The sequence below is a fragment of the Rhineura floridana genome, chromosome 3, assembly GCF_030035675.1.
Source record: "Rhineura floridana isolate rRhiFlo1 chromosome 3, rRhiFlo1.hap2, whole genome shotgun sequence".
In the NCBI taxonomy this organism is placed as follows: domain Eukaryota; kingdom Metazoa; phylum Chordata; class Lepidosauria; order Squamata; family Rhineuridae; genus Rhineura; species Rhineura floridana.
Genome location: NC_084482.1, coordinates 199,209,350 through 199,223,659, shown reverse-complemented (window position 1 = coordinate 199,223,659; position 14,310 = coordinate 199,209,350). Strand labels below are relative to the sequence as shown.

Below are 14,310 nucleotides of genomic sequence, written 5' to 3'. Positions count from 1 at the left end.
CAGTGGTTCCATGCACTCCGCTCAACCTTCTTAAACCCACTGATGATTCACCTTGTTGTTTGTTTCTTGTCCAATAGTGGTAAAAGAGAATTCACATACTGAGCAGCATGGCTGCAATTGGTGTTGTTCCTAAGCTACTGCCTGTGAAGGTAAACCAAATCATGTGTGCTTTCTCTCTGTCAATTATATTCAGTGGAATTGGGTTGGCTGATAAAGTGAGTTTATAGCAGCCCACAGGGGAGACAGAAAAGGGTAGAGAATCTTCTTATTCATTACTCAGACCTCTTTCTGAAATGAAGGGTCAAATCTGTAAAGAAATTTGGATGTTAAAAGGTAGGGGCAGGGCATTCCTGGCAGGGGGTTGCCAACCCTACTTGGATATGGATATCTTTGCAGAGGATCCCTTGTCAAGCTTTACCAACAACACAATCTAAACCATATCTACTGAGAAGTAAGTCCTATTGAGGTCTATGGGGCTTAGTCCCTTAGTAAGTGTGTTTAGAATTGCAGCTCTTCGGGGGCATCCATCTTTATTCCTGAGTGCTCCCATCTAATCTCCACAACACTAGGCTCCTTTCTTCTTACAGTGGCCTTCTGGTGACTGGCCTGGCCTGGCCTGAGGGCACTTGAACCCTTTTTGCCAGAAGCTAATTGGCTAGATTAAATGTTCCCCACCCAGGCTCCATCTTTTAGCTAAGATTTCTATCTTAATTTCCAATCAGATAAATGTTTTTGTATGAACTGTATGCACCAAGCAACTGTGGTTGATGCTTAATGTATCATGCTTAATGACATCACTTGGACCCGCCCCATGACATCACTCAGGCCCGCCCCCAAAATCTCCGGGTTTGGGATGCTTCTGACCTGGCAACCCTACTGCAGAAGGGCTAGCGGTGGAGCACCTGCAGTCTCCAGCTACTGAAGGAATAGGCAAGGCGCTGAGGAGGAGAAAGTAGCAGTGGTAGCGGCACTGGCGGGCCCCTGGAGCAACAAAGATGGAAGGAGGTGACAAGGCCCTGCGCTGGTGGTGATGAGGGTCCCCTGTGTACTCCTGGGCCCTTGGCCAGTGCCTGACAGGCCACCTGCTGTTGCCAGACCCACTTAAAAGTCCCATTCTTACAAAGTTTATGTTATGGCGCCCTCGGCTTCTACTGGGAGAAAGAATGGGGCATAAATCTAAATAATAATAATAATAATAATAATAATTCAATTCCCCAAGGAGATTATGTCATAAACTTCATATATATCACTGTGCATGGAGATATTCCTGGACCCAATTTTTTTGTTGGACAGATTTTTTAAAAAAATGAATGTTTCATCTCATCTCTATCAAATCACTTCTGGTATCCTAATATATTTTTCAAGCCAGTGGTAATATTATGCTGTTCAAGAACCAACAATTTATTGGACTGGTACCAGGATTTTATACATATATGCACAGCAGCTTCAACATACTTTTAGAATGCTTGGAAATGCCACAAACCAGTTTTCAAAAGCCCTAAACAGCATCTTCTCAGTTACTCTGGACTTCTTTCTTCCCCATGCAAACTTAATTAACAGTTTCTGCCATTTTATCAATAAATCTAAGGGTACTTGTAATGGGATATTTAACAGCAAAAATGGTGTCTTTGGCAGAATCACCATCTTAACAGTGGCCATCTGTCCCATTCATGAGATTGTTAAGTGTGCCCAATCATTTAAATCCTTTGCATAAGGATAGATTTTCCAAACTATGAGTTATCCAAGATATCTAACAGGGGTATCTCTCCAGGATGTAACATATTGCTCTGTTATTTTGTCTTTTATATTTCTAAGTTTTACCCTATCCATTCTGGGTTTTTTTAAAAAAACTGAGCTTCTACTTAGTTTGGAGGGGGTTAATGATGCCTCACGGGTCAAAATTAGTTAGCTCCCTTAAGTGCTGGGATGGCAGCAGAAGGGTGGGAACTTCCCAAATACAAATAATTTTATTTATTTATTTATTTATTTATTTATTTATTGTATTTATATACTGCCCCATAGCCGAAGCTCTCTGGGTGGTTTACAGTCACTCCAGAAGGCCCTTTCCTGAGATAGCCCACCACTTAACAGGGACGGGAAATAGGATAAGACAGGCCTAGATTTCATAAACAGCAGGTGTGATTTACAGTTATTTATTTATTTATTTATTATTTCATTTGTATCCCGCCCTTCCTCCCAGCAGGAGCCCAGGGCGGCAAACAAAGCGCTAAAAACACTTTAAAAGATCATAAAAACAGATCTTAAAATACATTAAAACAAAACAGCGTTAAAAACATTGTAAAAAACAACTCTAAAAAAGGGTTAAAAACATTATTAAAAAACATATCAAGCAATTCTAACACAGACGCAGACTGGGATAGGTCTCAATCTAAAAGGCTTGTTGAAAGAGGAAAGTCTTCAAAAGGTGCCAAAAAGATAGGTCACCTGGGCCTCTAGCGACAAAGATGGACCCAGGAGCACCCCCAGGCTACGGACCTGCTCTTTCAAAGGGAGTACGACCCTGTCCAAAGCAGGCAACTAACCAATTATCCGAACTCGGGAACCACCAACCCACAGCGCCTCTGTTTTGCTAGGATTCAAACTCAGTTTATTGGCCCTCATCCAGCCCACCACCACATCCAGGCAGTGGTCCAGGGCTTGCACGGCCTCTCCTGATTCAGATGTTACAGAGAAATAGACCTGGGTATCATCAGCATACTGCTGATACCTCGCCCCAAAGCTCCTGATGACTGCTCCCAAGGGCTTCATAAGAACATAAGAAGAGCCTGCTGGATCAGGCCAGTGGCCCATCTAGTCCAGCATCCTGTTCTCACAGTGGCCAACCAGGTGCCTGGGGGAAGCCCGCAAGCAGGACCCGAGTGCAAGAACACTCTCCCCTCCTGAGGCTTCCGGCAACTGGTTTTCAGAAGCATGCTGCCTCTGACTAGGGTGGCAGAGCACAGCCATCATGGCTAGTAGCCATTGATAGCCCTGTCCTCCATGAATTTGTCTAATCTTCTTTTAAAGCCATCCAAGCTGGTGACCATTACTGCATCTTGTGGGAGCAAATTCCATAGTTTAACTATGCGCTGAGTAAAGAAGTACTTCCTTTTGTCTGTCCTGAATCTTCCAACATTCAGCTTCTTTGAATGTCCACGAGTTCTAGTATTATGAGAGAGGGAGAAGAACTTTTCTCTATCCACTTTCTCAATGCCATGCATAATTTTATACACTTCTATCATGTCTCCTCTGACCCGCCTTTTCTCTAAACTAAAAAGCCCCAAATGCTGCAACGTTTCCTCGTAAGGGAGTCGCTCCATCCCCTTGATCATTCTGGTTGCCCTCTTCTGAACCTTTTCCAACTCTGTAATATCCTTTCTGAGATGAGGTGACCAGAACTGTACACAGTATTCCAAATGCGGTCGCACCATAGATTTATACAATGGCATTATGATATCGGCTGTTTTATTTTCAATACCTTTCCTAATTATTGCTAGCATGGAATTTGCCTTTTTCACAGCTGCCGCACACTGGGTCGACATTTTCATCGTGCTGTCCACCACAACCCCGAGGTCTCTCTCCTGGTCGGTCACCGCCAGTTCAGACCCCATGAGCGTATATGTGAAATTCAGATTTTTTGCTCCAAGTTACATATTTTAGTTAGCAGATCAGCAATTTCACCTTTGAGTTCTTTGAGAACTCTCAGGTGGATGCCATCCGGGCCCGGTGACTTGTCAGTTTTTATATTGTCCATTAAGCCTAGAACTTCCTCTCTCGTTACCACTATTTGTCTTAGTTCCTCAGAATCCCTTCCTGCAAATGTTAGTTCAGGTTCAGGGATCTGCCCTATATCTTCCACTGTGAAGACAGATGCAAAGAATTCATTTAGCTTCTCTGCAATCTCCTTATCGTTCTTTAGGACACCTTTGACTCCCTTATCATCCAAGGGTCCAATTGTCTCCCTAGATGGTCTCCTGCTTTGAATATATTTATAGAATTTTTTGTTGTTGGTTTTTATGTTCTTAGCAATGTGCTCCTCAAATTCTTTTTTAGCATCCCTTATTGTCTTCTTGCATTTCTTTTGCCAGAGTTTGTGTTCTTTTTTATTTTCTTCATTCGGACAAGACTTCCATTTTCTGAAGGAAGACTTTTTGCCTCTAAGAGCTTCCTTGACTTTGCTCGTTAACCATGCTGGTATCTTCTTGGCCCTGGCGGTACCTTTTCTGATCTGCGGTATGCACTCCAGTTGAGCTTCTAATATAGTGTTTTTAAACAACTTCCAAGCATTTTCGAGTGATGTGACCCTCTGGACTTTGTTTTTCAGCTTTCTTTTTACCAATCCCCTCATTTTTGTGAAGTTTCCTCTTTTGAAGTCAAATGTGACTGTGTTGGATTTTCTTGGCAATTGGCCAGTTACATGTATGTTTAATTTAATAGCACTGTGGTCACTGCTCCCAATCGGTTCAACAACACTTACATCTCGCACCAGGTCCCGGTCCCCACTGAGGATTAAGTCCAGGGTTGCCGTCCCTCTGGTCGGTTCCATGACCAACTGATCTAGGGAATAGTCATTTAGAATATCTAGAAACTTTGCTTCTTTGTCATGACTGGAACACATATGCAGCCAGTCTATGTCCGGGTAGTTGAAGTCACCCATTACTACCACATTTCCTAGTTTGGATGCTTCCTCAATTTCATATCTCATCTCAAGGTCTCCCTGAGCATTTTGATCAGGGGGACGATAGATCGTTCCCAGTATTAAGTCCCTCCTGGGGCACGGTATCACCACCCACAATGATTCTGTGGAGGAGTCTGCCTCTTTTGGGGTTTCGAGCTTGCTGGATTCAATGCCTTCTTTCACGTATAGAGCGACTCCGCCACCAATACGTCCTTCCCTGTCCTTCCGATATAGTTTATATCCAGGGATAACCATATCCCACTGGTTTTCTGCATTCCACCAGGTCTCGGTTATGCTCACTATATCAATGCTCTTCTCTAACACCAAGCACTCCAGTTCTCCCATCTTGGTTCGGAGGCTCCTAGCATTAGCGTACAGGCACTTGTAAGCAGTGTCTCTCTTCAAGTGTCTTTGGCACTTGTGGTTAGGCCTGTGGTAATTTTGCTCTTCTGAATTTATATCCTGTGCCCCTGCTCTCACAATGCCTACTTCTAGGCCTACCCCTTTTAAAATTTCATCATTTCTTTGGTTTTAATCCCAGGGGGGAGGTTTATTCTGAACCGGACCTTTCTCAGCTCCTGTCGGGTTTCCCCCCTCAGTCAGTTTAAAAGCTGCTCTGCTACCTTTTTAATTTTAAGTGCCAGCAGTCTGGTTCCATTCTGGTTCAAGTGGAGCCCGTCCCTTTTGTACAGGCCCGCCTTGTCCCAAAATGTTCCCCAGTGCCTAACAAATCCGAACCCTTCCACCCGACACCATCGTCTCATCCACGCATTGAGACTGCAAAGCTGGGCCTGTCTGGCTGGTCCTGCGCGTGGAACCGGTAGCATTTCAGAGAAAGCCACCTTGGAGGTCCTGGCTTTCAGCATCCTACCTAGCAACCTAAATTTTGCTTCCAGGACCTCACGGCTGCATTTCCCCATGTCGTTGGTGCCAACGTGCACCACGACCACTGACTCCTTCCCTGCACTGTCTACCAAACTATCTAAACGACGGGCGATATCCGCAACCTTCGCACCAGGCAGGCAAAACACCTTGCAGTCTACACGCCCATCACACACCCCACTGTCTATGTTCCTAATGATCGAATCACCCACTACAAGGATCCCTCCACCCCCTGGAGATATATCCTCGGCACGAGAGGATAGCTGCTCATCCCCCAAGGAATGGGTCCCTTCTAAGGGATCGTTTCCCTCTTCCTCAGCTGGATGCTCTCCTTCCCCAAGACCATCGTTCTCCATGATAGCAGGAGAGCTATCATCGTTGGAGTGGGACACAGCTATAACGTCCCTGAAGGCCTCCTCCACACACCTCTCTGCCTCTCTCAGCTTTTCCAGGTCCGCCACCTTGGCCTCAAGGAAATAAAGTCGTTCCCGGAGAGCCAGGAGCTCATTGCACCGAGAGCACACCCACGACTTCTGTCCAACAGGCAGATAGTCGTACATGCTGCAGGCGGTGCAAAACACTGGAAAGCCCCCACACCCCTGCTGGCTTCTTACCTGCATAGTTTTGTTTAAGGTTTATTACGTTAGTGGGTTGGAGACTGTGGTTTAGTTGAGGTCAGGGAACAGACGGGCAGAGTGGGGGGCCCTGGCCTCCTCGCCCTGCTGCTTAACTCGCCTTGACACTTCGTCAGCTGGGGCTCCTTCTAGCTCGTGGAGCAGGCTCCCTCGCTAGGGTGCTCTGACTTTATCATTCATATAGATGTTAAACAGCATGGGGGATAAGATGGTACCCTGTGGCACCCCACAGCACAGCTGCCCGGGGGCCAAAAGACAGTCACCCAATGCTATTCTCTGGGAGCGACCCTGGAGATAGGATCAGAACCACTGTAAAACAGTGCCTCCAATACCCAGCTCACCAAGTCAGCCCAGAAGGATACCATGGTCAATGGTATCAAAAGCTGCTGAGAGATCAAGTAAGAATAACAGGGTCACACTCTCCCTGTCCTTCTCCCGATAAAGGTCATTCATCAGGGCGACCAAGGCTGATTGAGTCCCATAACCAGGCCTGAACCCAAGGAGCTCAAGGTGGCATACATGGTTCTCCTCTCCCCATTTGATCCTCACAACAACCCTGTGAAGTAGGTCAGGCTGAGAGGCAGTGACTGGCCTAAGTAACCCAAAGAGCTTCATGGCTGAATGGGGATTTGAACCGTTTTCACAGGTCATAGTCCAACACTCTAACCATTACACCACACTGGCTCTCCGACGGCAAACCCGTATGGCAACTGCAGCATTCCAACCTGTGAGTGGAATCATTCTCCATTAAAAGAAAGAAAGAATGAGAATCAAACACAGATAAACTTAGCAGGACAGGGAGACAGCTGCATTAGAACAGTTCTCCCCAACACATAGTTTTCCCAGTTTGGTAAGGGATTTTCCCTTGTTTTGTTTGTTTGTTATATGTGTGTATGGGAGGGCATTAAATCCTGTGACTCCCCAACAGGAGCCAAAGTTTTATTACCTCATCTACTCTTAAGAAAAGAGGAACACAGAGGTAAGAGGAGGCGCTACACACACGAACAAACAAAAGGGGCCACCTTTGCAAGATTCACACCTCTAAAGATACAGTTTTGCACTTCAAAAAGTGGCATTAGTCAGGCCAGGCCTTGGCACAGCCTGGTAAGGAAGGCATGCTCAGGACACAAGGCTTGAACACCCCTTTCCACACTGGCATCCCTACAGTGCAGGGTCAAACCTGTAATGAGTTTGTGAGACACTTCCAAGATAAGATCACGAACATCCGCCGGGACCTTGACTCCAATATTGTAGCAGTTGAGCCTAATGAGGTGTCCGGAGCACAGTCTTGTCCTGTTTTATTGGATGAATTTCAGTTGGTACAGCTCGAGGATGTGGACAAGGTGCTTGGACAGGTGCGGGCAACCACTTCTGCTCTGGATCCTTGCCCCTCATGGCTAATAAAAGCTAGCAGGAACAGAACAGCCGGATGGGCCAAGGAGGTGATCAATGCCTCTTTACGAGAGGGAGTGGTACCACCCTGCCTGAAACAGGCGGTGGTGAGACCGCTCCTAAAGAAACCCTCCTTGGACCCTGAAAATCTTGACAACTATAGACCGGTAGCAAATGTTCTGTTCCTGGGCAAGGTCTTAGAGCGTGTGGTCGCCCACCAGCTCCAGGCTCTCTTGGATGAAACTGATTATCTGGATCCATGTCAATCGGGCTTTCGGCTGGGGTTTGGTACAGAAACAGCCTTGTATGATGACCTCTGTCGGGAGAAAGACAGAGGGAGTGTAACTCTGTTGGTTCTCCTTGATCTCTCGGTGGCTTTTGATACCATCGACCATGGTATCCTTCTGGGACGACTTGCGGACTTAGGAGTTGGAGGCACTGCTTGGCAGTGGCTGTGCTCCTACCTCGAGAATCATCTCCAGAAGCTGGTGCTTGGGGAGCATTACTCGAGTCCCTGGGTACTCCAATATGGGGTCCCGCAGGGTTCAGTTCTGTCCCCCATGCTCTTTAATATCTATATGAAGCCGCTGGGTGAGGTCATTAGGAGATTTGGAGTGCGTTTCCAGCAATATGCTGATGATACGCAGCTCTACTTCTCCTTTTCATCTTCTTCAGGTGAGGCTGTTGATGTACTAAACCGCTGCCTGGCCGCGATAATGGACTGGATGAGAGCTAATAAACTGAGACTCAATCCTGACAAGACTGAGATGCTGTTGGTGGGGGAGCTCTCTGCCCAGATGGTTGATGTCCAACCTGCCCTAGATGGGGTTACACTCCCCCTAAAGGAGCAAGTCCATAGTTTGGGGGTCTTATTAGATCCGCTCCTGTCACTGGAGGCTCAAGTAGCCTCGGTGGCACGGAATGCGTTCTACCAGCTTCGGCTGGTAGCCCAACTACGACCCTATCTGGATAGGGAGAACCTCGCCACAGTTATCCATGCTCTGGTAACCTCTAGATTGGACTACTGTAATGCACTCTACGTAGAGTTACCTCTGAAGACGGTTCGGAAACTTCAGCTGGTGCAGAATGCTGCGGCCAGAGTTCTTACTGGGACTAAAAAATCTGATCATATAACACCCGTCCTGGCCCAGCTGCACTGGCTACCAATATGTTTCCGGGCCAGATTCAAAGTGTTGGTTCTTACCTATAAAGCCCTTAACGGCATCGGACCGCAATACCTGGCGGAACGACTCTCCCGCTATGAACCTACCTGGTCGCTGCGCTCGACGTCGAAGGCCCTTCTCCATGTCCCAACGCATAGGGAGGCACGGAGAACGATAACTAGAGCTAGGGCCTTCTCAATGGTGGCCCCCGAACTATGGAACGCCCTCCCTGACGAGATACGCCTGGTGCCTTCTCTGTTATCCTTTCGGCGCCAGGTAAAGACCTACCTCTTTGCCCAGGCATTTTAAAAAAATTTTTTTAAATCTGAATTTAAATTTGAAAATTTTTAATTATGTTTTACTGTGTATTGTATTTACATCCACTTGTATCTTAACCTGTTTTATTATGCTGTACACCGCCCTGGGAGCTTATTGCTATAGGGCGGTCTAAAAATGTAATAAAATAAATAAATAATAAATAAACCCTGAGAAGGAATTTATGCATTCAGGAAACCAAGGAAAAAGGGTCCTTACCCACAGAGGCCACATGCCCATAATTCTCCAGCATGACTTCCTTGTACAGAGCTCTTTGCCCTGGATCCAGGAGATCCCATTCCTCCTTGGTGAAATACACAGCCACTTCCTCAAAGGACACCAGCCGCTGAAAGAAAGAAGATCTCCTCTCAGAAATTATCTCCCCTACACATTTGACAGAATTTGTATAATATTCTGGAGAAGTCAGCGCTATCAATCAGGCCCCATTAGATGCAGCAGACAACTGAATCAGGCAAACTTCAAGACAGCCATGACAGACCTTGAGGGAGGACAGAAATAGACAAAGTTTGCTTTGCTGCAGCTGAGAAGCTGCCCTGGGCTTTGGCACCAGCGTCAGTGGCAAACAGATGAGAATGGCCTCGTGCAATGAGAAGGAGGTCTTGTTTTTAGCCATGCTTTAATTGCTTTATTGTTTCTTGCTTTGAGTATTTTGCCTTTAAGCTCTTTTGATTTGTTTCAGTTACAATACTGAGTCAGTGAGGTCCTGCATTTTCTCCTACTTATCTCTCACTTACCGTAGATGGCCGTCTGGGGGAATCTCTTTCCACTCTACCGCAAAGAGGAGAAGAGACAGATCGTGCCTCTGATGTCAGTGACGGAGGAGTATGTGTTAGTTTTCGAACTATTATGGGTGTCACCACTATGTAGTGTATTATGTGCATCACTCGCATGTACTGAACTGTGAAGGGAAGGGAAGCTGGGTCTGGAGGGTGATGTCGCTCCAGAGGCTGCGGAAGAAGAAACAAAGGACAGGAAGAATTTCATCTCTCACACATTTAGGTTTCATGGCTTCAGTTATTATTGGTTGTTGCAAACTTTTCAGTAGTAGTGAATGGCAAAGATATTTAAATACTCTCTAATATAATTTTTTTTTCATTCCGCTTGCTTCAAGGTGCTCAGCCCTAAGATTCCAGCCCTATAGGCCTATATGGCCTATTCACTGCCTTTCAGCCTCAGAGGGAGGCAATGGTAAACCCCCTCTGAATACTGCTTACAATGAAAATCCTATTCAAAGAATCGCCATAAGTCATAATCGACTTGAAGACAGTCTTCATGGCTTCATTTTTTTCAACAGTATGTTACTGACAATAGAAATGCCAAAAAATACTCCATACCTATTAATAGCCATCTTATATTTCTTGCTCATATATAAAATTAGTGGGGATCCATGTTTTCTGAAAGTTCTCACTTTTTGTTTTCAATTCCTCTAATGTGTTTAGAAATAAAATGCAGGTAAAATGTTAGAGGTGTATAAAATTGTGCATGGTGTGAATAGAGTAAACAGAGACCATTTTTCTCCCACTCCCACAAAACAACAATCAGGGTTTCTCTGAAGGGTGATTCAGGACAGACAAAAGGAAGCGCTTCTTCACAGGGTACATTGTTCATGTAATTTCCCTCCCACAAGAGGCAGCCGCGGCTATCAACCTGGATGCCTTTAAAAGGGGTTCCGACAAATTCAAGGGAGGAGAGGGCGATTGTGGCTGTGTGTGTCCTACCTCTAGTGTCGGAAGTGTGCCTCTGGATACCCGTTGCTGAGGAAGGGGAGCGGGGAGAGCGGCGTGGTGCTCAGGCCCCCCTTTGCGGGCTTCCCACCGGGATCTGGTCGGCCGCGGCGAGATCAGGATGCTGGAGCGGGCAGTCTTCGGCTGGCGTCTCTTCTGACTTCGCCCTCCCGCCACCAGATCTGGCAGAAGAAGGGCAGGATGGGAGCAAAGACTGCCCTAGTGCTCCACACTGTGGGAGATGATGATGACCGCATGGAAGGGGAGAGAGGAAAGTGGGACGGGGGTATGTCTTGTGTGTGCAACAAACATCCGAGAGACAGTCCCACCCCCACCCTTCAAAAGTACCCAGAAATTCCCCACTCTGTGCCTCCCCCTCCTATACTCGACGCCCAGCGAGACCTCCCTCCCTCCACCATCTTACCTCCCCGCCTGCTTCTGCACAGCCTCTCCCGCCCACCACAACCGCCCCAAAGAGGGACAGAGACTTCCAGGCATGACAAGGACTCAGGTAGCCTCCAGTTCCAAGGCCTCTTGGGATTTGTAGTCCTGTCCCCACCCCTTCTCTGACTGTAACCGGCCAAGCAGAGAGGGTTCTGGGAAATGTAGTAGCTCTTTCCAGCATTTAGCCCCTTTCTTGTCTATATGACAGGGGTGAGCCTCACTGCAGGTTTTGTGAGCATTGTGCCTATTTTGCACGTGACAGCACTTTTTAAAGTAAAATTGTACGTACCAAGTGTAAAATGTACATTTTTGGTCTCCAAACTGAATGTGCTAAATATTTTAAGCCCCTTCCGGCCTTTCTGGGGAAGCCCCTTCACAATCTCCACTCTCCAACTCAAAATATTGCCTTTTGTTTTTCCTAGCCGGGCTCCTGGATCAGGGAGGCATTTAACTGATGAAGATCCCTCAATAATAGGAGTTCCCTACCAAGAAAAGCTTCACCAGTTGATTTATCTTCTTAACACAGGGTTTCCAAACTAAACCGTGGACCACCAGTGGTCCACAAGCTTCATTCCGGTGGTCCATGGTGTGTCCACATTAAATATGCTTATTGATCTTAAACTGTATTTTTATGGCTATACTTCTGAGCAGATGAACTGTCAATCCCTCCTCCCAGACAATTCTGAGAAGTCTAAGGGAAACAGGCTTCACCTAACAACTCTCAGACCTCTTTACCAACTACAGCTCCCAGGATTCTTTGGGGAAAGCCATGACTGTTTAAAGCAGACATACAGCACAAAAAAGGCCCTAGCAGTAGACTCTCTTTGTGTATGTATACCCATTGCTGGGTATCTGTAATTGTTGAGAGTGAGGAAGTGTGTGTGTATGAGTGAAATGTGTGCAGGTGGAGGTTGACTGAGGTACGGGTGTGTTAGTGTTAAATTTGGATGGGTGTTGAGGTGGTAGAATCCTATTTTATAGATTCTGGAGTTTTATCTGTTTGGGGTTGTTATCAATTGGATTTCTTACCTGCCCTTTTAATGAGAAGACATGATTCATTAGAAAAGATAATAGCATTGGGAAAAACAGAAGGGAGTAGAAAAAGAGGAAGGCCAAACAAGAGATAGATTGATTCTATAAAGGAAGCCACAGACCTGAACTTACAAGATCTGAGCAGGGTGGTTCATGACAGATGCTCTTGGAGGTCGCCGATTCGTAGGGTTGCCGTAATCCTTAGTTGACTTGGAGGCACATAACAACAACCTGCCCTTTATCATTAGGTTCTAGGACAACAGTGTAAAAATACAAAATCAGTAAAAACAATCTACAGTCAGAAAAAAAGGGTGGATCCTTTAAAAAAATGTATCTCAGGTGTCAAAGTCCAGGGTAAAGAGTTGTTTCTTCAGCATATGGCAGAAGCTATACAATGATGATGCTAGCAAGTCTGTACGGTGGGAATTTTTATTGGCGGTATTCGACTAACTAGTTGCGCTAGCACAAGGATTAAAGCTAGTGCAGCGGGACTTCCCCCCACGCATGCCCCGCACCATCTCCAAGTCTGCTCCAGAGGATTGGGGGAAACCCCAGAACAGATTTAGGGAGTACACAGGGGAGGAAAGGGGGAGGACATTCCACTGAACAAGGAGAAATCCTTGTGCTGATGGAACAATTTGCTTAGTGCTCTGTTGAATACAATCCTATATATTTAATTTTGTTTGATTTCGGTGTTTTGGAATTTTTTTGAAAAGTTTTGATGAAAGAGAAAGAGTTTCCACCGCAGGATGTTTTCAGATGAAAATAAAATGGGCCCAGGAATGGCAAAGTCACTTCCACTCAGGGTGCCATCTTACCTGAAACTCTCCATGCTTGCTTGCTACTTAGGAATGGGCGGCGACTACAGCCACGGTCTATGAGAAAATTCCTCAGGAGCATCTGAACCGCCCAGCAAGGAGTCAACATCACATATCTCCTGTGTATCCTGCATTACTTTAATCTACAGGGTTCCCACCAGTGGTCCAGGAGTGTATCTGTGGTTGAAGAAGGGGGATGGCCCATCCATTGCATTAAATGTTCATATTCATTTTTAATTGTATTTTATTGCTTCTTTTATTTCTTAAATTGTATTTTATTGTATCACAATGTGAATTTGATGGAAGTCAAATCATAATACAATAAAATACAACATATATAAAAGTAATAAATATACAATTAAAAATCATACAGCATCTATATAGTGCATTACAACTGCTGCCACACGCAGAAAAATCATTAAGTGGTCCTTCAAACCCTTTTTTTAAAAACAATCTTTGTTGCGAAACAAAATTAAAATAAAACAGAAAAAAAAGTTGTGTGTGGCTTCACACATAGATATAACTACATCTCACAGAACAGAAAAAATAATTGAAATAGATCTCAAATGCCAGAATGTCACATAAAGTCTCTGTCTCTCCACTTCCTTCCAGACCAAAGCTCCAGGGCTCCACAAAGAGTCCCTCCAGTCCGCCCATAACTTGCCATCGAAGAACATCCATCAAGCAGCTAGTCAAACTCATTGTCGTATTGCAGAAGGGACATGACGGTGCCCCAACATCATAAACAGATTCAATAAACCTATTCCATATAGTGTAGAATTTGCCTGGTTTTACTTTGCCCCTGTGTATGTTATGTGCCTTCAAGTCGATTACAACTTATGGCGACCCTATGAATCAGTGACCTCAAACAGCATCTGTCGTGAACCACCCTGTTCAGATCTTGTAAATTCTGGTCTGTGGTTTCCGGCAGGGATTCTGTGTCTCGGCACAAGCCTTGAGGCAAACAGATTCCTTCCTGCTTTTTGGTCAGAGCTCCTTCACATCACTTCAGCTGTATTCCAGTGCCCGCTCCTGGGCATATGATACATAATCTCTGCTACCTGCCATTCCTTATAGCAATAGGGACCTTTTATTTCTTTAGTATAGTTATGAATGGGTTAGGATATTAATGATTAATGCTGCCACGCACCCAGTAATTTTGTAATGCTATTTTCTTTTCTTTCAATAAGAAAAATCTTTGCTTTA

The 14,310-nt window shown here is 45.5% G+C and overlaps 1 protein-coding gene across 1 annotated transcript in view; it reads right to left on the bottom strand.

Annotated features, from left to right (window-relative positions):
* LOC133378864 (zinc finger protein 25-like) overlaps positions 1-14,310 on the bottom strand; it is a 45,191-nt gene that overhangs the window by 15,557 nt on the left and 15,324 nt on the right. The window contains exons 6-8 of the mRNA XM_061613478.1: positions 10,805-11,029; positions 9,821-10,033; positions 9,285-9,411 (exon numbers count right to left, since the gene is read on the bottom strand). Of these exons, the coding sequence (XP_061469462.1) occupies positions 9,285-9,411; positions 9,821-10,033; positions 10,805-11,029 (565 nt within the window). The remainder of the gene's footprint in view (positions 1-9,284; positions 9,412-9,820; positions 10,034-10,804; positions 11,030-14,310) is intronic.